At 44.5% G+C, this 25,009-nt stretch overlaps 1 protein-coding gene across 1 annotated transcript in view; it reads left to right on the top strand.

The window, feature by feature from the left end:
- The window catches only part of SUCLG2 (succinate-CoA ligase GDP-forming subunit beta), a 235,023-nt gene that overhangs the window by 109,380 nt on the left and 100,634 nt on the right, over window positions 1-25,009 (top strand). The window contains exons 3-6 of the mRNA XM_087824543.1: window positions 13,426-13,525; window positions 14,366-14,456; window positions 18,879-19,031; window positions 21,176-21,265. Coding sequence (XP_087680669.1) covers window positions 13,426-13,525; window positions 14,366-14,456; window positions 18,879-19,031; window positions 21,176-21,265 — 434 coding nt within the window. The remainder of the gene's footprint in view (window positions 1-13,425; window positions 13,526-14,365; window positions 14,457-18,878; window positions 19,032-21,175; window positions 21,266-25,009) is intronic.

Genomic DNA, 25,009 nt, shown 5'->3' with positions numbered 1-25,009 from the left:
AGAGGAGTCTCCAGAAAAAGAGCTGAATGAAATGGAGATAAGCAATCTATCAGATATAAAGTTCAGAATACTGATTGTGAGGATGCTGAACAGCATGAAAAAAGATATGGAAACTGTGAAAAATGATCAGTCAGAAATGAAGAGTGACATAGCAGAAATAAATAGTACATTGGAAGGAACAAACAACAGATTAGAGGAAGCTGAGGATCAGATTGGCAAATTAGAAGACAGGGTAGAAAAAGTCACTCAGTCAGAGATCCAAAAGAAAAAACAATTTTAAAAAAAAGGGACAGCCATGGGACATGAACTGTAACATTCACTTCATAGGAGTACCAGAAGAGGTCGAAAGTAAGCAAGGGTTAGAGAACCTGTTTTAAGAAATAATGGCAGAAAACTCCCCTAACCTGGTCAAGGAAAAAGTCACACAAGTTCAGGAGGCACAGAGAGTTCCAAGCAAGAAGAATCCAAAGAGGCCCACACCCAGACACATCACAATTAAAATACCAAAAATTCAAGACAAAGAGAATCTTAAAGGCATCCAGAGAAAAGCAATCTCTTACCTACAAAGGAGCTCCCATAAGGCTTCCAGCTGACTTCTCATCAGAAACTCTACAGGACGGAAGGGAATGGCATGAAGTATTCAAGATAATGCAAAACAAGAATCTAAAACCAAGACTACTCTATCCAGCAAGGCTGTCACTCAGAATAGATGGTGAAATAGAGAGCTTCCCAGACAAAAAAAGGCTAAGGGAGTTTATCACCACCAAGCCAGCACTGCATGAAATGTTAAAGGGACTGCTTATTAATAATAAGAAATAGAGAGAGAAACATAGGCATAAAGAATTAAAATGGCGATAATTAAGGACCTATCAGTAATAACCTTAAGGACTTTAAGGGAAAGATCAACAGCAATGCAGTTATAGTTGGGGACTTGAACACCCCACTGACTTCACTGGATATATCTTCCAGAAAAAAAATCAACACAGAAACAGTGACTCTGAATGGCACACTAGATCAGATGGATTGAATTGATATTTACCGAACAGTTCACCCCAAAGCTGCAGAATGTATATTCCTCTCAAATGCACATGGGTCATTCTCAAAGATAGGCCACATGTTAGGACACAACACAAGTCTCTACAAGTTCAAGAAAATTGAAATCATATCAAGCATCTCAGATCACAAGAGCATGAAATTAGAAATCAACTACGGTGAAAACACTGGAAAACATTCAAACACATGGAGGCTAAATAGCATGTTATTAAACAATGAGTGGGTTACCAATAAGATCAAGAAAGAAAGAAAAAACTTCCTGGAAACAAATGAAACTAAACACACAACCACCCAAAATCTATGGGACACAGCGAAAGCAGTCCTAAGAGGGAAGTTCATAGCACCGCAGGCCTATCTAAAATAGCAAGAAAAATTTTTAGTAAACCATCTAACCCTACACCTTAAAGAATTAGAAAGCTTCCCTGTGAAGCCATCCGGACCAGGGCTTTCGTTTGCTGGGAGATTTTTTTATTACTGCATCGATTTCATCAGTTGTTATTGGCCTACTCAGGTTTTGTGATACCTCCTGACTCAGTTTTACATGATCTCACTCTTATGTGGAATCTAATAAACAGCATAGACTGAGGAACAAAATAGATCCAGAGACATAGAAGTATGGGACAGGTGATGAATCTCAGTGGGAAAGCAGGCCTGGGGGAGTGGGTGGGGAGAGATTAATCAAAGATCTTATATGCATTGATGCATAACCCAATAGTGTAGTGAAGGCCTGGGGGTGGGGTGGATGCTGGGTTGGAAGGGATCAATTGGGACAATAGGGGGGTATCTGTAATACTTTCAACAATAAAGATAAATTTTTTAAAAAAGAAAAGAGAAATTGGACAGATTCTCTAAGCTCCCTCTGTGCTACAATCTGCTTTTGTTTTGTGGAGAGACAGAAAACGGTGGCAGTGAGGACATGGAGTAGGAGGGAGGGTTTACAGAAGAAAGCATTTGCTCTCTAGCTTTGTAACTAACTAGCCTAACCAATTGGAGCCATATGTCTCTGTCTGTAGAAAATGAGATGATTAATTCTAAACTTTAATGGGAGGCTCAAATGGAAAACACAAAGAATGAAAAGTCTAATATATAATGTACTATTTAAAGGCAAACAACTCTTTTTAAGTACTTAATTCAATGTGTGTTAGTATATGCAAGAGTAAGTATATTCACAGTGGCCTAAGTTCAGAATATTTTGTCACCTCAGAAGGAATCCCTGCACCTTTGTACCAATGGTACACATTAGCAGATGCTCCCACCCTATCCCCCTGTCCCCCTGTCCTGCCCTAGGTAATCAATAATTTACTTCCTGTCTCTATGGATTTGCCTTGTCTCAATATTTCAAATAAATGAAATCATACTTAAAAAACAAACCTAACAATATATGTTGATTCCATTTTTATATGTTTTCAGTTGTGTAACTCATGTTACTGTTGTAATTCTTAGGTTGAAAAATAAGATTTTTGACAAAGATTATAAAAGTATTGTAATACTTTTAAAGTTCACTGAATCTTTTAATGCGTTAGGGAATTATTGGTACAATTTACAGCTTGAGAAGGTTTTGCCTGTTGGGTCAGATAATTGATATTCTCAAGAAAAGAAAATGAATATATTTAATTTATAAATTTAGTTTCAAATGTTAAGAAAATTAACTTTGTAAGTGATGCTGATTGCTGAAGGGGAGTTTAGTGTGTCCATCTTGAGTATTTTGAACATTAATCAAAGCCCCCCTGGAAAGTGAGTGTTAAAATTTTAAAGTTATGATTAAAATGATAAGAATTGCAAGTTGAACTCACAAGGCTTATGAAAAAATGGGTTTTTAAAAATTTGCCCCTTTACTAAACCAAATATTTCATTTAAGGGTACAAGTGTGCTCTTTGCAGCAAAGCCTCCCTGGGTCTCCAAACACAGTGACACAAGGACTGTTCCCTGCCGCGGTGGCCATGACCAGCCTGTGTGCTGGACTAGGTTGTCTTCCTGGCAGGGACTGGTGCCAGGCTGGTTGCTGAAGCTGATCCCTGCTGACTGCCTGGGCCAGCGGTGCGGGAGGGGAATGTCTGCCCCTGCCCTGGGCAGCAGGATTACATCTCCCCTCTTCCTGGGATGGAAGGTGTGGCAGAAACAGCGTGGCTGGAGGTTACGCACCTCAACAAGTCACTTATCTTTTGAACTCCAGTATTTTCAACTATAAATTGGAGACAGTTTCTAAATTACAGAACTCTTGGGAGGTTTAGTAATAACAGAAGTAAAATCACTCACGTATTGCTTGTCATCTAGCAGGTTCTTGTGGCATTTGTTAGACAAAGGTGTGAAGGCTGATGGGTTAGTTTAGGAACTGTTTAGGGACAAATCAGAGGGTGTAAGACATAAAATGCATAAAACCTCCCATTCTTTAGTCCTACCTGCGCTGTCCCCAGGCATTGTTCAGTCCTTACCTGGAGTGTATCCTTGAATTTGCCCAGTGACCTGTGAGATGCCTGCTATTATCCTTCCCATTTTCTTTTCTTTTTTAAATTTTATTTAAAAACATGTCTTTATTGACTTCAGAGAGAGAGAGAGAGAGAGAGAGAGAGACATCAATGATGAGTCATTGATCGGCTGCCTCCTGCACGCCCCCGACTGGGGATGGAGCCCGCAACCCGGGCCTGTGCCCTGACTGGGAATTGGACCGTCATCTCCTGGATCCTAGGTCGATGCTCAACTGCTGAGCCACGCCAGCTGGGCTGCCCATTTTCTAGATTAAAAATCTGAAGTTTAGAGAGGTTACTCTTAAGTTATTTAAAATTTTACACAGTGAAATAAAACAGTTGAACCACAGTTTAAATCCAGGAACCCTAGTGCTAGACAGTGGCCTTAGGCCCACGCTTGTCGATCCTTGTGGTGTTGACATCCGTCTCTGCGGTTACTGTGGTGCACAGAAGGGGGGGCCAGTATTGCCTCTGAATTTCCAGAATTGTTCCCTGACATTTGCACCCTGTCAGTGTGGACTCCTGTCTTTTTCACATGCATAATAAAAGCACCGAGGGGTGCATTGTTGGAGCAGGCTTGGTTCTATTATAGGGTAATCAGCTGTACTAAACCTCAAAAACAACTGTTGTATAGACAGTGAAAGGAATTGCTCTTGAAGCTACCAGTCCTTGTGAGCTACCTGATGGGCACACCCTTTCATGCAGCTCAAACAGAAGGTATTTGTTGCTATTACCAGGTCAGCAACTTCTCTTCATTTTAATTGGCATCGTCAGGAATGCGGGTGTCTTACCTTCTTTCTGACCTCTGCCGCCTTCCCTAGCTTCCAGCCTCTGCCACTGCCCCGGACTTGAGTGGGTGTCCTCGATGGACCGTCATGCTCAGGTGCCGGGGTGGAGCTTCAGCTCTGCCATGTCCTGTGCTCTGGAATCTTCAGCTATGTGGCCTTGGACAAGGGACTTCATTTCTTTGAGTTTCAGTGTCCTGATCTCTAGGAACAGTGTTTCCTGCAGAGGGCTGATGTAAAGTTAGAGCAGGTGTGTTAGGCCTTTGAACAGTTATTGGGCCATCGGTGCTGAATACCTGAGGTCTTTAAGACACACAGCATCCACCCCAACCGCCTTAGTAACAGTTACAGCAGTGGCAGCGTGGTACTAAAGGGCAGATAACCACGGGTCTTGAACAAACACCAGCTAAGCCCAGCATGTGGCCTGCTTCCCAGCTCATTTCCCTGCCCTGCCGCCAGCCCCGGGCCAGGAGCCCCGGCACCATGTGTTGGGGGAGGGAGACGTGCACAGTACAGGCCTCAGCCTGCTACCGAGGCATGACCTCGAACACCCCCAGATGGAGTCGGGGCATGTGTTCTCTGCCAGGAATCGTTGCAGGTGGACCAGGGCCATTTGTGCCATGTGACAACCGTGGGTATCAAAAGGGTGACAGATAAAAAGTGAGGAAACATGCACTTCTTGGAACTAAACAAACTACTCAAACATGAATCAAAACATGGTGTGCGTTTGCAGCAGGGGACTCCTCTCTGGGGTCTGGAGACACCCGTTTACTTACAGAGCAAAAGTGCATCTGGGTGGAGGCTGGGTGGTGCTCGGGTCGTGGATTTGGGCTTCTGTGAGGGCATCTGACCCCTTTATGTTGAGGCAAACTCCTGTGTTCCCATCAACCACAGGCACATTCTTACCATTTCTGAGTGACTGGAAAAAATATAAGGGGGTATCTGATGCATTCTTAACCCTTGTAAAAGTTAGTACTAGAAGGTTGTAGTATTTATTGTAAAAATTATCTTGCCCAGTGGACAGCATGTCCATCATCATCACCATCTACTGTTTACTTGATGCAAGTGTAAGTGGAAGCCATTGTGCATAAGTAAGCCAGGCACCGGGTTAAGTCCTTTTTCTTCTCATAAAGCACTCATAGCGCTTCTGAAAGGTAGGCACGACTTTTGTCAGCTTTATTTTGTAGGTGAGAAAATTGAGGCTCTATTTTCTGGCCAGGGTCACTCAGCTGACTAGTCAGGGGCCAAGCCTGAGTCCATCTGGAGCTGCCTGACCTGTGGGTCCTCTCCAGTGTTTTCTTCTTTAGGGGGGACTTAAGAGGGAGGGTAGATTTATGTACATGGAAAGGAGATGTTATAAAGGTCTGCGTGTCCCTCTCCGAATGATGGAGCTTGGGGACACCTCGAGAGGGCGCTTCACGCCCTGAGTCACCCTTCAGGAAACATGACATGAGGCTCTGCTTTGTCTTGAGTCTCACAGGGACACAGCTCATCCCACCACAGCTCATTCTGGCAAATGCAGTTGTATTCGCCGCCAGCCCAAGGAACACCACACGGGCCTTGAAGCAGAAGAGCAGCTGCTGTGTGGACAGGGCAGGTTGGCCCCCCCCCCCCGAGTCGCGCCCCCTGTGACCTGACAGTGGTAGTAAGCACGGCAGAGCTGAGAGGCGGTGTTCTGTGCACCTCTCAAGCACCAATACAATCTCATGCATAGTAAGCTCATTTTAAAAGTAACTGTGATTCCCCTCCCCCACCATTTACAGACGTAATACATGTTCTTTGTAGCAAATTTAAATCAAAAAGAAGAAAAAGTTACCCATAATCTATCCCCCTCCAAATAAACAGAGTTAATACTTTGGTATATTTCATTCCTAATTCATGCTCAGTATGTACATTATATATGTACCTATATTTGTAATAGTATATATTTTATATTACAGCAAGCTTTTCCCTCACTTAATAAGACTGTTACTGTTCTTACCAAGTCAAACAGACATAATTTATTTAAATCATAAAATAGTTTTTCTCTGATTATAAATCACATAAGCAGTCACTGTAAAAAGTGCAGAACTATAAAGAAGAAAGTAAAAGTCATTTGATCCCCCAGCCACTGTAGTTAGCCACTGTTAACTTTATAGCATTTCCACCTTTTTTTAGGCATTTATATCTGTATTTCTAAAGTTTTCAAGAGTAATGTACTTCAGTTTGTGATGTATTGGCCTTTATCTTCTAAATATTTTCTGGTGGTTTTCTTTCAAAAACCCTGCGGGCTTGTGGGAAGTCTGGAGTCCCAGTGTCACGCTCCAGGCAGTGGCAGTGACAGTGTCCCCACAGAAGAGCTTTGGGTCAAAGATTGTCGTTCTCATCACTTGTCACTAAAGTGGGAGACCCAGGCTCCAGACACCATCCTGCTCTCAGGAGGGCCCAGGGATCCCCCGGAGAATTACTTCTGTCCGTCCAGCATGGAGTAGCCGTGCCACATCCCCGGGACAGGCGCTTGCAAGGAGACGCCTTTGGTGTTGCTGTTATCAGTAGCTTCCCCTGAGCTTTTCAAAACATCATTGCTATAAAGATTATGTTTAAAAACGATTAGTTGTTTTCAAAAAGTTATATATGTTCATGGTAAAAATAAAATATCCTTTTGAAGTCAGCACCTTGCTTGTCATCGGCCGAGGTAGGAGTGTTCCTACAGGATTTTGGTTTAAGGTGGTGGTTAGACGCCAGCGAACAGTGGCCGGCCTGGCAGGTGCCACGGCGGCCAGGCATCAGGCGTCAACTTTATGCTGAATATGTGTTGTGTTTAGTTTCAGTGAAAATCCAGTTAAGAGACTATTGCTGTCTGTTGGCAATGCTGGGCTATTTAGATATTTTGTAGTAAGGACACTCCTGTAATTACATTGCAGGGAAAGCCTTATTTCTGTGCGTAGTTCACTTTCACCGAGGCGGGCGTGCTCCAAGGGCTTTCTGTGAGCACTGGGCAGAGGCACCTCCTCGCTGTCTCAGGCCACACGTTCCAGGTGCTTCCTCCCCACCCTGAATGTCTCAGGAGCACGGAAGGGGCACCCAGTCTACTCCTTGATCTGCACAGCTCAGGAGCCTGTGAGGAGGGTTGTGAACATACCCTGCATTTGGGAAATCAGACAGGTCCTGGGCCTGGGTGAGTTAGAGAGGTCGGGCTCCTGCGAGGTGATCTCTGGGCTGCAGTCTGAGGCACAGGGCTCCTGGGTTTAGAGTGAGGCTGTGCCTCACTGAGCTGTCTCCCCTGGAGATGTGTGTCCCCTGGAGTAGAGACTCTGCTGCGAAGGGAAGAGCTGGGCCAGCGGCCACTCTGCTGCGGAGCCCCCTGAAGGACCCACTTGTGAGAAGCTCGGGAGTCACCCCGATCATGGAAGGGAGAAGCCTAGAGGAAGCCGGAGTGGTGTGGTCGGTGGACTGAGGATGGCAGAGTGACAGACATTAGACAGTGGAGCAGATTCCAGACAGTAGCATGTGAGAACACCTCTCACCAAGGTAGGGCCAGGTAGAGGAATTGACTTAAATAGGAGAAAATAGGGAAAAGACAAAGAATTTTATTAAGTCAGGAGATCTCAGAATACTAGTACGGAGGCTGTGAAAGTGAAGAAACATCTTTAGATCTGGGTGCAGCCAGGAAATACTTATATTACATACATTTTAAATTTCAGAGTCATGCCTGTCGGCTCTGAAAATAAAAGCACCACGAGTCATCTTCCCGTGTCAGTTCTGGGCGTTACCGCACGTGATTCCTCCTGTCGCTCACTGGTTAAGACCGACAGGAGACCCCTTTCATGTCTGTTATCAGGCAGCTTCCAAGTGCCTGCCACTAAAGGAGGGGTGCCCCAGCCCAGCCGGGTGCTCAGCATCTCCCACCGCGAGCTTTAATCCCACCGTAAAGCCCTCATCCCTGGCGCAGACTGGCTCTGCTTGCCTAATTGAACCTTCACGGGATGCATCTTTGGTTTGAAAATCAGAAAGAAAAAAAAGATTTTTTACAGCTGGTTTTCCTTTATCCCTTCCCTTCCATTGTATCACAGAACCCTGTAGAAATGTATTGGGTTTATAAATGCTTCTCTTTTTAAAAAAAACACACTTTATTGATCTCAGAGAGAGAGAAAGGGAGAGGGAGAAACATCAATGATGAGAGTCATTGATCAGCTGCCTTTTGCACGCCCCCCACTGGGGATCGAGCCTGAGGCCCAGGCATGTGCCCCGACTGGGAATCCAATAGTGACCTCCTGGACCCAAGGTCGGGGCTCCACTGCGGAGCCGCGCCAGCCTGGCCATAAGTGATTTTCTCCTTCCAGGACTGTTTCTAGGACCTGTTGAAGTTACAAATGTTACGCAGATATTTTATTCATGTGTGTCATTAATTCATCCTGTAATTGGTATAAAACACAATAGAGATTTCTTCTGGAAATTTCTTATATAAAAACTCATGTGTGTTTTTTCTGAAAAATTGTGATTTTACAACTGACTTCATTTTCAGAAGAACTGTTTACTGTCCTGTGGTTGCAATCTTACAGTAGGAGAAATTCTTCCATTAGCTGTAAGTACTTGAAAAAGGTCACATGGGTATTGTTGCCATCAATGTTAGGATTGCCCATCCTTAATCTTCTTATATAAATAGATATTTTTATTTAATAGGCAAAATATAAGGTTAGTCCATTAGTATTAAACTATAGGAAGAGTAAGATATTACAACTGAATTGAACCCTTCTAGAGGTAATTTTTATCTAGCTTTAAAAATTGTATTACCAGCAAAGTGTATATTAATAGTTATGAATCTCGTACCCTTTTGGGACAGTGGCTGGACCTGGAGAGTATTATGCTAAGTGGAATAAGCCAGGCAGAGAAAGACAAATATCACATGATCTCACTTATATGTGGAATCTAAAGAACATAATAAACTGGTAACAAAATAGATTCCGTGACATGGAAACATGGATTGGATCAGACTGACAAATCTCAGAGGGAAGGTGGGGGTGGGGGAAAGGGTGGGGAGAGATTAATCAAAGAACTTATATGCATATATGCACAACCCATGGACACAGACAATAGTGTGGTAAAGGCCTGTGGTGGGGAGTGGGTGTGGGGTTGAAGGGGTCAATGGGGAAAAAGGGGGACATCTGTAATACTTTCAATAATAAAGATAAATTTTAAAAAAACCCAGCACCTATAAATGTAAAAAAAAATAGTTGAAAATAAGATGTTTATCAAGAATATTGATAAACTTATGTTCAGACATTTACCGTGGTCCTTTTGCATTATGGTCCTGAACTGTGTCTTGTGAACAAATTTTGCATAACTATGTTGTCAGGAAGCCATCTCTAAGGAGCAGAGTGAACCGGCTTCCCCAAGCCTGCCTAATTGAAGACATTTCTTTCTTACTCTATTTAGCTTATGCTTTCCCTAATGAATTTAATGTTTTTTCTTTTTAGGTGTAATAATGCTTCCAAGAATGTTTATTAACCAGCATGGGACTATTGGCAGACTATAAAATTTGCTATAAAACTGTATTATAATTAAAATAACACTTGTGGTAGAAAATGAGAGGAAGACCTTTGAGAAAGAATTATTTTCATGCAGCTGATAGCGAAAGGAGACCGTGGTGTGGGTGTTTCAGGCTTTCTAAGTGGCTGTAGAATTGGTATCTGAGAGTCTTCCATGTCTATCTGTAAGTCCACCAAATATGTTTCTTACAGTGCTTTTGTCCTAAAATACATGCTTAGTGATAGTAACAGGTTCCATCACGCAGTGGAAGCCTGGCCTGAGCAGGGCAGCATGTGGGAACCGCACCAGGAGAGGACACGGAGAAATGCGCGCTGCGTGTTCTGGCTCCCGCGTGGCGGGGCGTAGTTAAGAGCAGGGGCCGGGAGGCACGCGGACCTGATGCCAGCTCGGAGGCAGTGCCGTGCCCGTGAGCGCGTGGGTGGAGCAGCCCGCCCCCCACAACGCCCGGAGAGCCGGTGGCGTTACTCCCTGGCCTGCTTTACCCTGTTACCTTAGTGTGCTTGAGCCATCCTGTGTGCTCAGATGAAAATTGAGTTCCATGTATGGGATAGTCTTCTGTGGTTATGGTTGGGAATAGGAGGCAACATTAAAAAAAACACACCTAGAAATTTGTGTGAGTTTTGGGAGAAATCAGATCTTTAAATAAAATAGAAATAATGACACTGCATGTGAATCAGTCTGGTAAATAGTGAGTGAGGAGACTAGTTACTGTTCAGTAGGATTTGGTTGCTTTACTTAATTTTCGGCACCTTGAGTAAACCACATGAATTAAATTGCTTCACGTGAGTTTCCTTCAAGATGAGAAAAACTGCCCGGCTGGGCGTGGCTCAGCGGTTGAGCGTCGACCTAGGATCCAGGTGACCGTGGTTCGATTCTCGGGGCACATGCCCGGGTTGCGGGCTTGATCAATGACTCTCTCATCATTGATGTTTCTATCTCTCTCTCTCCCTCTCCTTTCCTCTCTCTGAAATCAATAAAGATATATTAAAAAAAAAAAAAAAAAAAAAAAGATGAAAAAAACGTGCTTTACGTTGGGCTCTGGATCTGCTGGACTAATTTCACCCTTGAGATGGGACCAGAAGAGATGATTGTAGTGAACTTATTTTGGGCCTGGAGTGTAAGTTGCAGGAGATGTTTCCTCTGCCTTTTTCTGTTTACCCGACTGAATATATGGCTTCACAGTGTTTGAAGTGGTTGCTTAGCCTGCCAGGTGGGGGACGTGGAGTCCTCTGAGGTGTGGTCAGAGGACAAACACAGTGACAACGCCCCAGTGAGGCCGCGGAGGTGTCGTCTTGGTGGTTAGTGCCTGAAGCTGATCCGGTCACACCGTGTAGGGCCAGTTAAGGGCTCTGTTAGACATCTGTCTGGCTGTCCAGTTTGCTGCTAGAAAGCCTGAGGAGGAGAGCGCCCTTTCCTTCTGCAGGACAAGGCAATGGCATGCTCAGTGTCCTTTTAAAAGAATTTTAAGAGATCACAACGAAAAATTTGAGCAGACAGCGAAAAGGTTTTTCAAACACTTGATGTCTTCAAAAGAAGTACCTTCCTATATACCACTCTTTTGGTTAATTGCTGAAAATAATGATAATGATGCTAGATATCATATTTTGGCTATTTTTAAAATATTATAGATATATTTTGGCTATTTTTAGATAAGCACTTACCTAGTATATTGTGTTTATTTTTTGACATCATCCTAGCACATAAATTATGATGACCATTTTACAGTTGGGCTTGCCGCGGTTACCTTTCTGAGCCTCAGGCTCCTCTTCTCTACAAAGGGAGTGATGGGTGGAGTTGGAGGTTGTCCCGTGGGTCTGTTAACCCCAAAGACCTTGCGTACACTGCTTTTCTTTATATTCATTAGCATAAATATGCAATAAATTCTTTTTACTTGTTTCCTTTCCTGGTGAGTTTCTGATAATAAGTGGTCGTCATAGCTTGTCTTCTGCTGTTTGATGGGAGCCCGTTTATTCTAAAACATGGTTTGGCTGGTGGCGTGATGGCTCATTTCCAGGCAGAATCGGCTGTTAGAGGGCAGAGAGTGTGGCACAGAGACAGCTGTGTTTGCTTCTGAGAGAAGGAGGGCCCTGGCTTTCTGAGGGTTAGCAAACAATGGAGAAGACCAACCAGTAGAGACAGTGAACTTGAATAATCTCGCGACAGCAGGTGCAGTGGCCGCCTTGCCCAGGGCCTGTGTCACGTCCTTTGGCAGCTCCTCCTGCCTCACGGTAAACCCTCTGTGGCTCCCTGTTGGCAGCTCTGCTTGCTGGCCTGGGAGTAACAGCATCGGCAGGGACAGCTGAGACAGCCAACACTGCAGAGCTCGCACTTTACATGAACCGTGCCACATACCAACAATTTTTTTTACCATCTTTGCCCAAGTGGAAATAATCTTTCTGACTCTTCACACTCTGCAAAGGCAATACATGGACTAATTGATTGTGGCAGTGGTTTTTCATAATCATAGGAAGTTTTAGGCGCTTGGGATAAAGTAGTCACAAGTATTATCTCATTTAATTTTTAAAACAATCTTCATCATCATTTCATAATCAGGTAAACTGAGTCCCAGAGATAATAAAAGTAACTTGGTCAGTATCACACAGCTAGGTAAGGGATGTAGGCTGGATTGGAACCCGAGTCTAGACCTGCTGTGCTGAGCCAGAAATTACTGGAGCCTTAGAGAAGATTGTCAGGTGTAGTTCTCTGATTTTAGACAAATGTGAGTCACAGAGGATGCCAGCTGTGGCCTGAAGGTGGGTACTGCCTGGTTGATTAAACTTATTTGATTTGGGGACTGCCTTCTTTTTTCTCTCTTTTTGATGGTTCAGGAGGGGAGCTCTGCTATTTTCTAAAGCCCGTCTCCAACATAGCCCTGTCTCCAGCACTGGGCTACTTCACACACCCAGCTTTCCTGCCCGGCCCATAAAGATATCTGAGTTTACGACTCTGGTTTCAAATTCAAGAACAGGCAGTTCACTCTCTTCCTGAGTATGAAGCGAAGATTCCACAACCACTTTCCCCTGGGAAGTTTTGTTACCCTGCCAACATGTAGAAAATATTGCTTGCTTTTAGTTTTAATCCATTCCCTCCTCCCTTACCCAGCCCTGTCAATATATAGAGCAACTGCTCAGAGAACTGTTGGTTTCCAAGAATATAGTTATTAAATACTCCCTTTGCATTTGTCTTTGACCCTGCCTTCCTCTGACATCTCAGGTGACTGACAGGTCGTTGGCTTCTGTGCCTGGCAGATTGGGGCCTCTGCCGGGGGGCAGCGTCATTACGCAGTGAAATCAGTGCCTCCCGCCTGGAGTTACTCAGCTTCTGACACTCAGAACAGTGAGGGGACACGTGCCTTGCTTTCCCTTGGGATGGTCCAGGATTGGGTTAAACTGGTAGGAATATTTAAATGCCCTCCATAAACAGACTCTGCATTTAGGCACATTGGATGGTTTTTGAAGTTCTTTATCCCTTCATTTTCAAAGTTGGCTGGAGAGGGCTTTTACAAACCGTTTTGGAAGTTATGTCAGTACCACTTTCTTGGTTGCTTAAAAAATAATTTCAGATCAACTTCTCACTCTGAATTTTCTTTTCAGATGCAAAAGAAATTGTTTTAAAAGCTCAGATCTTAGCCGGAGGAAGAGGCAAAGGCACGTTCAGTAGCGGTTTGCAAGGAGGCGTTCACTTAACAAGAGAGTAAGTCTGGAAGCTTTCATTCCTTGTCTGGGGGCCCAGCAGTTATGGAAGGAAGGTCTTGCTGGTTCGCGAAAGGAGCACAGACAGCGAAGGTGGGGGTGGAGGCTGGGAGCTAGAGCCAGCAAGTAGAGGAGACACGTTACAGGTAGATGCTGCCAATGCCGGGTTCCGTCTGCGCCCGTTAAAGGGTTTTTCTTCACTAACTGGCGATACGTGACACTGCTTCTCTCCTAGACAATCACTTTTTCACTCCAAATGTTGGAAATGGTACCAGTTACAAATTAAGTAACTGCTTCCTTAATGTCACTCTCCTACTCAAGAACCTGCAGTAGCTCCCCATTGCCAGTGACGCCAGTAGTCTCCCCTGTCTGATGCAGTGCAAGTCTTCCTCCATCTGGGCCTGTAGGTTCAGCTGTAGCTCCATGTCTCCCGGCACTGAGCTTGTGCCTCTCCTTTCACGAACCTTTCATTTTCTATTGTGATTCTTACCCTCACCTTTATCCCTTCATTGTCCAATACTTTCCAAATTGCCCTTTCTCAAGTCTTAGTTATTCAGCTCTTATCTAAACCTGTTGTGCATCTCAGCATTGTCTCTTTACTGTGACTAATTTGTTTGGGGGCGGGGGTAGCAGAGGTAAGTACAAATCTTTTCTTTTCTCCTTCCCCCTTCCTTCCTCCATCCATTTGTCTGTATTTATGAACAGAAAGTCCCATAGATTCCGGGCATGGAGGTGTGCCCTCTTTAGTGTAGACATGAGAATTGAGTGTGGACCCTGCTTTAAAATGATTTTTAACAAACATTGAATTTCTTTTCTCTCTCTCTCTTCTTCTCTCTCTTAGCCCTAAAGTTGTGGGACAGTTGGCTAAACAGATGATTGGATATAATCTAACAACGAAACAGACTCCAAAGGAAGGTGTGAAAGTCAACAAGGTAACACGAATGCTTCTGGTCATTTTCTATGTATGTGTTGAAAAGAGAGAGTCATACTTCAGTTTGGGCAGAACCTAATGCACTCTGGCGATGCACCCTTTTGTTTTAAAACCTCATGTCATCTGTTTAGTATGTGATATGGCTTTGAGGAGAAATAAAAAGTGTCTGCAGTAGCAATATTATTATCCTCAGCATGTAGTAAAAGTGAGGAGGGTGCCTGAGTGAGGCAGGAGCTTTTTCAGAACACACATTCTGTTCCAAGCTGAAAGGGCTCCGTGTGACGGCTGTCGTGCTTAGCAAGGGACATTCCCTGCTCCCACAGCCCAGCCTCGGCCCTGTGCAGAGCTACTGCTCCGCTTGTTTTTCCAAGTGCAGCTGTACCTTACTTTGAGGTTACTGTCATCTGAGCCAGTGCTCTTGCTGAGAATATGTTGTATTAGTGAGACCTGTTGGGGCACCCGGGTGTGTATAGAGCACACACACAGGGGTGTACACACACATACACACACTCTCACACAGAAAATGGAGCCCAGAGCCTAGGGCCCGGCCTCAGTCATGAACTGTGCGTGGCAGAGCTGAGGCCGAAACCTACCAGTTGTCCTGTTAGTCTGTTCATCTCAGCTCCGCTGTGCCCTGTATCGAGGCCCCAGACTTTCTGCCTGATTTGCAGGACTCAGTGCAAAATAAAACCATGGTGACCCTTGTTCAAACTGCACATCAGCTACAGCAGAACATTAAACCAGGAGACTGGGAGAGGGACCCCTCTGGGCCTAGGCCCTGTGCGATTGCACAGGTCATGCCTCCCAGCGAGGAGGCGCAGGGCTAGATGGCCCCACTGTAAGGGCAACCAGGGCCCAGCACGTTGGGGAGGGACCATCTGCTCTGTGGACACTGAATCCCAGATGATCTCTGCCAGTGTACCACGCTTAGGGAAACTGAGGCAGTGCATTCTGGATTTACTTTTCAGAGAGAGTTGTGTGGAAAATTCTTGACCGGGACCGAAAAGAAAATCACCAGCTTGTGGTTATTCTGCCCCTAGAGAGTCTGTCTTCTTCCCAAGGGGACACTGAGCTGGGGGGAGACTGGGCATTGCGATCGTTGGCTCCTTCGCTTGGACACAGCCTTTCTGAATGTCAGGGACGCGCACCCAGGTTCCGCTTACCTCCCCTCCCACTGCCGCTCACGCTCACGTAGCCGCAGGAACTGTTTCAAATGTAAGAGTGTTTTTTTACTTGGTTTTGTTCAGCCCAGCACTGCTTTCATTTCCCTTTTAAACCTGGCGATGAGCCTTTACCTGGGTAACTTCTTCCGAATTTGTCCATAGAGGAAATGATTAGTATTTTTGTCTGTAAGAATTCGGGTTTTTTTTTTATGGACACATGGGTTTTTAGATTAGCGTTTGTGGTACTTTTTAAAAGCACATAAAAATACACAAAGAGTCACGCTATATAGATGAGCATAAAATTAGTTTATAGAAAGGTTCCTGAAACACCGGCAAGAAGTGCATTCTTGAAAATGGAGTCATTGCCAGGAAACTACTAGAGGGATTTATTTTTAAGTAGGTTTTTTTCTGATTGCAAAAGTGATTAACTTATATAGAAATCCCAGTAGTACAGAAATATAAAAGTAAGAAGTACAAGTTCCTTGTGTTCTCCCTACCCCAGCCCTTCTGCTGCGTAAGGGGCGTTTACCACCTTTCCCTAACAGGCAGTGGTGTCTCACACCTTACGGAACAGGCATTTCCTTTTTACTGTGCAGCCTCGGACATGTCAGAAGTCCCCAGATTATAGAAGGTTGAGATTTCCAAGTCTGATTGAATAGTTATTTCGGCACATACAGACCTCTGTACACATCGGATGTTTTCCCCTAGGGCCGTGCGGCTATGTGGTAGTGTGACCGAGGGACAGTGGCAGGGCGGTGAGAGGCAGGAGTGGGACTGCCGGCCGTGGGGGACGGTCAGACACGGGTAACTTTGCAGCTTCCCCGTCACGGCCGAGCCACGGGAAGCCTGTGCCCTGGCCTCGGTCTGGCGCGAACCAAACCATTCAGTGCTCATATCAGGGTCAGCCCGTTACCAGGCGCTGCTGAGGGCCCCACGGAGAGGCTGCCCTGACGGTCTCCTCGGTGTCGGTCACGATGAAGCTTTTCTGAAACACACCTAACTGAGCTTCTCATGGGATGAGTGTTCACAGTCCATTCCCATTCTCTCTGTAACGCTTCCTAAAATATTCTCACGGCCTAGGTCATAGGATGGCTTAATAATGGAAAAGATTGCCTTTGTATACAATTCTTGAATTATCTATTGATAATCATTGTTTTCCTGGGGATGTTTCATAAAGAGTGACAGATTATTTTTACAAGTACGCACTATCTGGGACAGCAGCTGGTCTTTACAGACAGATTTGTCGGAATCCAGAGCACATCTGTCCACATTTTAGGGGAATAAGAATAGGACTTGTGACAGCCCCCTAAAAGTTATAATGTTGTGTTAGAGTAGGACAGCCCCCTAAAAGTTATAATGTTGTGTTGAGAGTAGGGCAGCCCCCTAAAAGTTATAATGTTGTGTTAGAGTAGGACAGCCCCCTAAAAGTTATGATGTTGTGTTGCTTCTGAGGAAAGCTCCTGAGAGTCAGTAAGCCCATTCACAGACGAGCTCTGTGTTAGCAAGTGAACTTAATCAGGACGGTTCTAGATATCCCCAGCATTGTGTGCCAAGAAATATTTCTTACATACTCACAAGCTGCCATTCATGACAAAAGAATCAGCATGAAGGCCCTGGCAAGGTATTTTATCTTTAACTAGTGACCAGTTCCATGCAAATTTGAAAAGGAATTCTAAATTCATTATGTTGTAGATCATCATAAACAGAGTGAGGTGAAAGTAGGCTTACAGTTATGAGTACTCGAACACAGTTTAAATTCTTTCATTATTTATTAATTATTGTATCATTTTCCATAGGAACAGATGCACACCTACTTTTGCCCCACCCTGTAATTGTCACATTTCAGGTGACTTAAAACTCTGTTTTTGTGGCATCTGGGTAGCTGGAATCTAATGCTACTCAATCTATAACTGTCTATGTGAAACCTATTATTGATATACTTTTAGTAAAAACAGTGTAAGTACTTTTATTATTTCCAGTTCTAGTGCTAATTATTTATGAAAGTTCTTATAGTCTTTTAAAAATCATCCAAGATATCTTTTACCATTCTTTCTGGGAGAGTAAGTTGGTACAGCCTCTCTTTCCAGGGCAATTAGAGAGTACCTATAAAAATTTTAAATATGAAGATTCTAACATTAGCCATTTTTTTTTCAGGTATCTTATCTACAGGGGTACTCAAACAAATGTGCAAAGATATATGTACAAAGATATTCACTGCAGTAGCATTGTAGAAAAAGTGAAGCCCATATAAATGTCTGCCTATAGGGACAGGGTTAAATAAATATTGACGTGTAAGTGCATAGTCACAGAGAAGAGGGGGGACCTTGGAAAGATGTCCAAGTTGTAGTATTAAGATTAAAATCACAAAGAAAGGCATCCAGGTACACACAGAATGCTTGCGTGTGCAGGTTCATTCCACTGCCATAATACTTGTAGATGCTTAGAAAAAAGACCAAAGAGTTAGCAGTGGTTTTTCCCGCTCTGGCTGCCGCGTAGAGTTGTGAAGGTTGAACAGAGCCGAGGACTCTGGCTGAGGCAGCGAGCGGGGCCTGCACCCTCCCTTCCCACCTGCCTCCTGCCCCGTCATGGTCCTGGCACGTGACCGCATCCCCCCAGAGCAAGGGGCAGCTTTTCTGATGATCACAGAGGTTCCATATGGCCTCTGGACCACGTTGGCTGCTGGGGCCCACGGGGTGTACGTGTGTGGCTTGTCTTGTTTATATACTTGTGTCACTGGCATTAATTTTGTAAAGCAAATGTGTTTGTCATTTAAAAGAAAGTAAAAACTGAAATACAGATACAGTGAACCAAGAGACGGAAGTATACAAACCTGTGAAGCATCAGAAACACTGTAGAAAGAACCCTTTGGCAACCGGACTTGGTTTTGCACCAGAGCAATTTGAGAGAAATCAGTGTGGCAATATATATGTACTGTTAGCGTCGCAAAGTAAAATAGCAGCTGCTTCCCCGGAGTTTTTCTTCAGTGTCAGGGTTTCTCAAGGAAGAAGAAAGGAAGATTGAAGTGGGAGGGTTCCTTGAGGCCAACAATACCTGTCACTTGGACTTGCTAACAGAATCAGTTGCTGAGGACCCGAGCAGGGTGCACCCTGAGAGCAGAGCCTGCGAGTCCCTGCGAGCCAGTGTGCTGGGTCCCGGGGCCCGAAAACGAAGGCGTTTCCTGTGTGTAGCGAGTCTGTATAGATTCCCAAGCGGAAATCAGCTTGATGCTGAATTCATTTGACTTTCCTGCTGACCTGTAGGTGATGGTTGCCGAAGCCTTGGACATTTCCAGGGAGACCTACTTTGCGATTCTGATGGACCGGTCCTGCAACGGCCCCGTGCTGGTGGGCAGCCCCCAGGGGGGCGTTGACATTGAAGAGGTGGCAGCTTCGAATCCAGAACTTATTTTTAAGGTATGTTTGGACTTCTGGCTATTCTGTGTTCATTGATTGCTGTGGAAGCTGGTAAATATGGAACGTGAAGTCTGAGGCAGACAGTGACACATCTCTTCTGGAATTTAGGGCACAAAGAAGTCGAGACTTTTTCTTAATAGTCATCGAGCTGAAAGTTGGGTAGAACAGAGATACTCACTTTGTCTTTTTTTTTGCTTTCCCTGCCCTCCCTTCTTTCCTTGCCTTTTCTTCTCCCTCAGGCCTTTCCATCCAACCTGCCCCGAGAATTAAACAGTGGAAGCAGGCTGTGGTATTCCACTTCCTCTTGGTTAACTTGGCCCATTGAACAGCATTATGATCTAGAAAATCTCCATGGGGACCAGATGTGGACTAGAGAGTGCCTCAGTGTCTGTCACCACTACTCATGTCAGATAGGGTCCTTCTAAGGCCCAGAGCCTTCGTTTCTTTCAGTCCTTTAAATCTTCTTCCTTTTTTGGATATTAAGATTGGTTTCTAGTCCTGGGTGGTGTGGCTCAGTGGATAGAGCGTTGCCCTGTGCACCAAAGGGTCTCAGATTCAGTTCCCGGTCAAGCGCAAGTACCTGGGTTGTAGGTTCGATCCCTGGCTCCAGTCGGGTCACTTGCAGGAGGCAACCAGTTGATGTGTCTCTCGCATCAATGTCCCTCCCTCCCTGCCTCCCTCCCTCCCTCCTTCCCTCCCTCCCTCCTTCCCTCCCTCCCTCTCTCCCTCTCTTCCTTCCAGTCTCTCTCTAAATCGGTGAAAAAAATATACTCGGCAAGGATTAACAACAACAAAAAAGATTAGTTTCCAGCCAAAAATATCTGAAGTCAGATTCTAACTAGCCAGTAAGTTTCCCAATGTCTCTAATCTTTATTTTTGAATCAGTAAAATGAAAATGGGGGTAATTGCCACCCCATAGAATTGTGAGAGTTAAATAAGGTGATGTGTGCTTCCCAGCCTACCTCCACTATAGTAAAAACATATAAGGCCTTCTGAACTATAATTCCAGTTTTTAATTCTGGGTTCATAGTATCAAAAAAATCACATTAAAAATTTCTAGTAGAAAGTGATTTTGTTTTCCTTCAAAAAGTGGGAAATTTATCTCTTGAACCACTTTGTGTAAAGCACTGACACTTAGTGATTGGTTTTAGAATATTTTTACCAATGTTCCATATTTAAGTTAACTGCTTTGGAATGTGAATTGAGACTTACAGACTGGCTTACTAATACAGGTTTCCCCCATTTTTAAGCTGATTTTCATAAAAGCTGAAATCCTCTTTAGATTTTTTTCGGTTAACAAAAACACATGAAAGCTAACTGGCAAAGCACACTTTTGAAAAGAAGGGGATACCTGTAATACCTAGCCATTACCATTTAAAACAAACCGTTCCTGCCCTGGCCAGTGTGGCTCCATTGGGTGGGTGTCGGCCTGTGCACTGAAAGGTCGCCAGTTTGATTCCTAATCAGGGCCCAAGCCTGGGTTGTGGGCTCGATCCCTGGCAGGGAGCATGCAGGAGGCAGGCGCTCCATGTTGCAGTCTCACATTGATATCTGACCCCCCCTCCCCCCGTCTCACCCTTCCTCTCTTTCTAAAAATTGATAAAAATCAAAACAAAACAAAAATCAGATGCCATCCATTTGTTAAGGCATATGTGAAATAGGGTGATATGTGAGCAGTATCTAGGAGAGAATGGCACTAAGGCTGAGGTTTTCATGATTTTTATCATTGGTAGTGTTTATATCATAAGCTAATATTTAACCTGTGTAACAAGCTCTAAAGCTAACAGCAATATTAAGCTGGAAAAACCTTACTTTGGAAGCCTTCCAAAAGATGACATAAAAATTAACTGACTAAATATACGTCATTGCCATCTGTGCAGTAATTAAAAGTGAAAACTGTCCTCTGATTGTCTTGTGAGCATGCCCCCTGAAGAATTACGCTTTTTGGACAGGCTGTTTTATAGAAGGCCTGCCCATTAAAACCGACCCCTTAGGCAGCTGCGGCAGCCTCACTCAGACACCCCAGGAAAGGTGCCTCACTTTCATTACTCATTTGCAAATAAATATGAAGCACTTTCTTCTGAGGTTATCTTCTCACCTGACTATCTGGATTTTGTTTACATATTCCGGTCACTTTTCTCCAGGAGCAGATTGACATCATTGAAGGTATAAAGGACAGCCAAGCACAGCGGATGGCGGAAAATCTAGGCTTCCTTGGGCCTTTGAGAAACCAGGTACCTGTGCGATGGGAGGCCGATCTGTCTGACTTGTTTTAGGAAACATTTGAGAACTTGCCTGATTGTCTCTAATGTTTGTGATTACCTGGAAACAAGGTAATTTATTGTGTGTTTTTTCCTTCAGTGTTTCTGATGAAGAAAGTATTTCTCTGGTGTGTATATATATATGTCTGCACCTTGGTGTGTGTGCAGTGTGTGACCTGCACTTTGTCACGTATGTTAGTCTCTCTTTCTTTTTGCCAGCTTGCAGCCCCAGCCCGTGAGTTACAAAAGGCTGCATAGTGGTTAGAAGGGCAGGCTGAGGGTCAGGCGGACCTGGGTTTGAATGCTTCGCTGCTACCCAGCACGTGAGCACGTGTGACTCAGCCCATCTGAATGTCAGCTCCGTCACCTGTCCAGTGGGGCCGATGAGACTGACGGAGCTGGAGCGAGGACCGAGCACCCCGACGTGGGAAAGGGCTGGCTCGCTCCTCCCGGGAGGTCGGCTGTGACTGTTGGCAGTAGCACCCCTCGCTGCTGTCCTTTCGTGGTGAATGGCCGTACGGGAGTGTTAATGGCTTGAGGGTGATATTTCACTGAAAGCGGCTTAAGACTTGCCACTTCAGTCGTTATATCTCTTGGCTTCAAAGCCAGAAAAATCGGCCTCCGAGTTCTGAGGGAGGGTCTGTCTTGAGGCGCCCCCTGCACTGCCCTCGGGGCAGCCGTGGGGCCTTACTCATGTCTGCGTAGCCAGCTCCCGAGATCGCCACCAAGTTCTCCACAGCTCCACGGCTACGTGGGAACTTGGTGGCGAGTTTTCCTCCTTCATTACTATGATCCTGCGTGTGTGTGGGTGTGCACCTGTGTGTGCGCCCGCCTGTGTGTGTGTGCGTGTGTTTCCCCTGCGGCTCTGGGACGGTTACAGAGCATTTTCCTTCGTTCAGTTGGGCAGTTTTCCTCCAATGAAACAGTAGAGACTGCATTTTTTTCTTATCTTTCCTTTTGATTGACTCATTTCTGGAACTGTAAGAGCAACAGTGAGGCACATCGTAGAAGAGTGAAGCAGAATAAGACTTTTAAGTGGGTGTATGCTCCAGAAATTTATATGGAGCCACGAAAGGCCCCTTACAGCCACAGCAATCGTGAGAGAGGAGAACAAATTTAGAGGAATCACACGACCTGATATCAAACTGTACTACAGGCATAGTAATCAAAGCAGCGTGGTACTGGCCTAAAAACTGACACATAGACCAATGGGACAGAATTGAGGGCCCAGGAATAAACCCACGCCTTTGTGGTCAATTACTGTTTGACAAAGGAGACGAGAGCACACACTGGGATAAAGACAGTCTCTTCAATAAGTGGTGTTGGGAATATTGGACAGATATGTGCAAAAAATGAAATTGGACCACCTTCTTCCGCCATACGCAATAATAAACTCAGAATGCATTAAAGACTTAAATGTAAGACTAGAAATCATAAAAATTCTAGAAGAAAGCATATACAGTAAAACCTTGAACATTTCTTGTAGCAATATTTTTTCTGCTATGTCTCCTTGGGCAAAGGAAACAAAAGAAAAGATGAACAGATGAGACCACATCAAACTAAAGAGTGTTTGCACAGCAAAGGAAACCACCAACAAAATGAAAAGGCAACCACTGAATGGGAGAACATACTCACCAATGATGCATCTGATGAGGGGTTAATATCCAAATTGATAAAGAACTTGTAAAACTCAACACCAAACAAACAAACAATCCAATTAAGAGTGGACAGAGGACCTGAAGAGACACTTCTCCAAAGAGGACACACCGATGGCCAAGAGACACACGAAAAGATGCTCAGCGTCACTAAACAGAGAGATGCAGATTAAAACTTCAGTGAGATATCACCTCATACCTGTCAGAATCGCTGCCATCAATAAATCCACAAACAAGTGTTGGTGTGGATGCCAAGAAACAGGCCCCTTATGTGCTGTTGGGAATATAGACTTGTGTAGCCACTATGGAAGACAGCATTGTATTTCCTCAAAAAATTACAAAGGGAGCTGCCTTCTGACCGAGCCAGTGATCCCACTTTTGGGAGAGGGAGAGTGAAGGGGAGAGAGGGTGAGTGAAGGGGAGAGAGGGTGAGTGAAGGGGAGAGAGGGAGAGTGAAGGGGAGAGAGGGTGAGTGAAGGGGAGAGAGGGTGATCGCAGTGGTAGATCTGTCAGGATTTGTTCATCCAGGGACACTGGGATAGGAGCTCAGGGAAGTTATAGATTTGGGGATCTCTGCTTCATGATGCCTCCTCAAACCTGCGATGGGTGAAATGTTCCGGGAAGCCGGTGGAGGCAGCACCTGAGGAGGGAAAAAAGTCTAAATGAGGGTCAAGATGATCAGTTTCTGATCTTTGATAAAGAAATGGTATCATAGAGGCCCCATGGACTCAATATGACTTTGAAAGTTACTTAATTTTCATCTAGAATGTGGTTTAGGCATTTGGAGGAGGTACCTCACTCATGGATGAACGGCATATAAAATGATTAGTTTGTAAATTTAATTATACCTGTCCTGTGACTCATGCCTGATGTCTCTCAAATGTGATGTGAGTTTTAATAAAAGTAAATATCACCTTGCGTAAAAACCCCCAAGTGTGTGCTCCTGATGAAAATCCACTTCAGCAAGAGTGGGCTGAAAAGACTAAAGCCATGGGAAAGCCGAACAGGACTAAAAATTCACAAGTTCCTCAAGTGTCTGTACTATTAATTTCTGAAAACACTGGCACCATGAATTGTCAACACTGCCTCTAGGGTTGAGGCAGATGAAATGACCCAGTGGGCCAACTTCAAACCCACCCATAAACACCTGGGGGGGGTGGTACCTCTGCTGGCTTTAGGATCCACAGGTGAATGTTGATGTTGTTCGTTTCTGGAATGCAAGAAGAGTATTTAAAAATTTTTAACCCGTTAAAACATTTTTGAAGACAGAAGACACTTATACATTGTCATGGTATGAAGCATATGTCCTCAGGGGTATTTGAATTTAGACATTTTACCTGTTTGTTACAACTTTAACTTTCAGGTTGTAACAAACAACCTTAAAATAACAGTAAGTGATGGCAGAAGGAAATAAAACATCTTTCTTTGTAGTGTGTGGTGAACCAAGGTAGTAGGCAGCATAGCAGACTGGCTGACTGTAAGCTCCCCAGCATACTGTTTTCTTTGACTAGTGTTTAATTTATTTTTTAAAATTTGAACACATTTAGAAAGCAGAGGAGCTAAGCTCAACTTGCCGTAGGCCCTGCCGTTCCCTGCTTTACACCTGGTCAGACTAACACGGCACCTGCCTGGCCCTTGTCGTCCGTTCCTGTGTCGCCTCTGGAATAAGGCGTGCTGTCCAAGCCAGGCTGGCGCTGCCTTGTGGATCTTACAGCAAGATTTCATCATGCTCATCCCTGCTCAGAACATGTTTATAGTTTACCTCTGTATGTACAAGAATATACAGTTACAATAGCGAAGACCCCTCCGTGAATGCTGTGTTAATTTACAATTACAGTGGCATTAATGTGCAGAAAATTCAGGCTTCGCTCTAACCTAGGCTGATATAGGCTTAAGAAGTTTCGAAGCGACCCAGGTGTCCGTTGATAAATGAGTGGATAAACAAAATGTGGTATATACATAGATACAATGGAAGGTTGCTCAGTCTTGAAAAAGGAGATTATGACATGTGCCGAGCGTGGCTGAGCCTTGAGGACATCACGCTGAGTGAAACTAGCTAGTC

The sequence above is a fragment of the Miniopterus natalensis genome, chromosome 15 (assembly GCF_054644295.1).
Source record: "Miniopterus natalensis isolate mMinNat1 chromosome 15, mMinNat1.hap1, whole genome shotgun sequence".
Taxonomy (NCBI): Eukaryota; Metazoa; Chordata; class Mammalia; order Chiroptera; family Miniopteridae; genus Miniopterus; species Miniopterus natalensis.
Note: the sequence above shows the minus strand (reverse complement) of the source record. Positions and strands in the feature narration are given on the sequence as shown.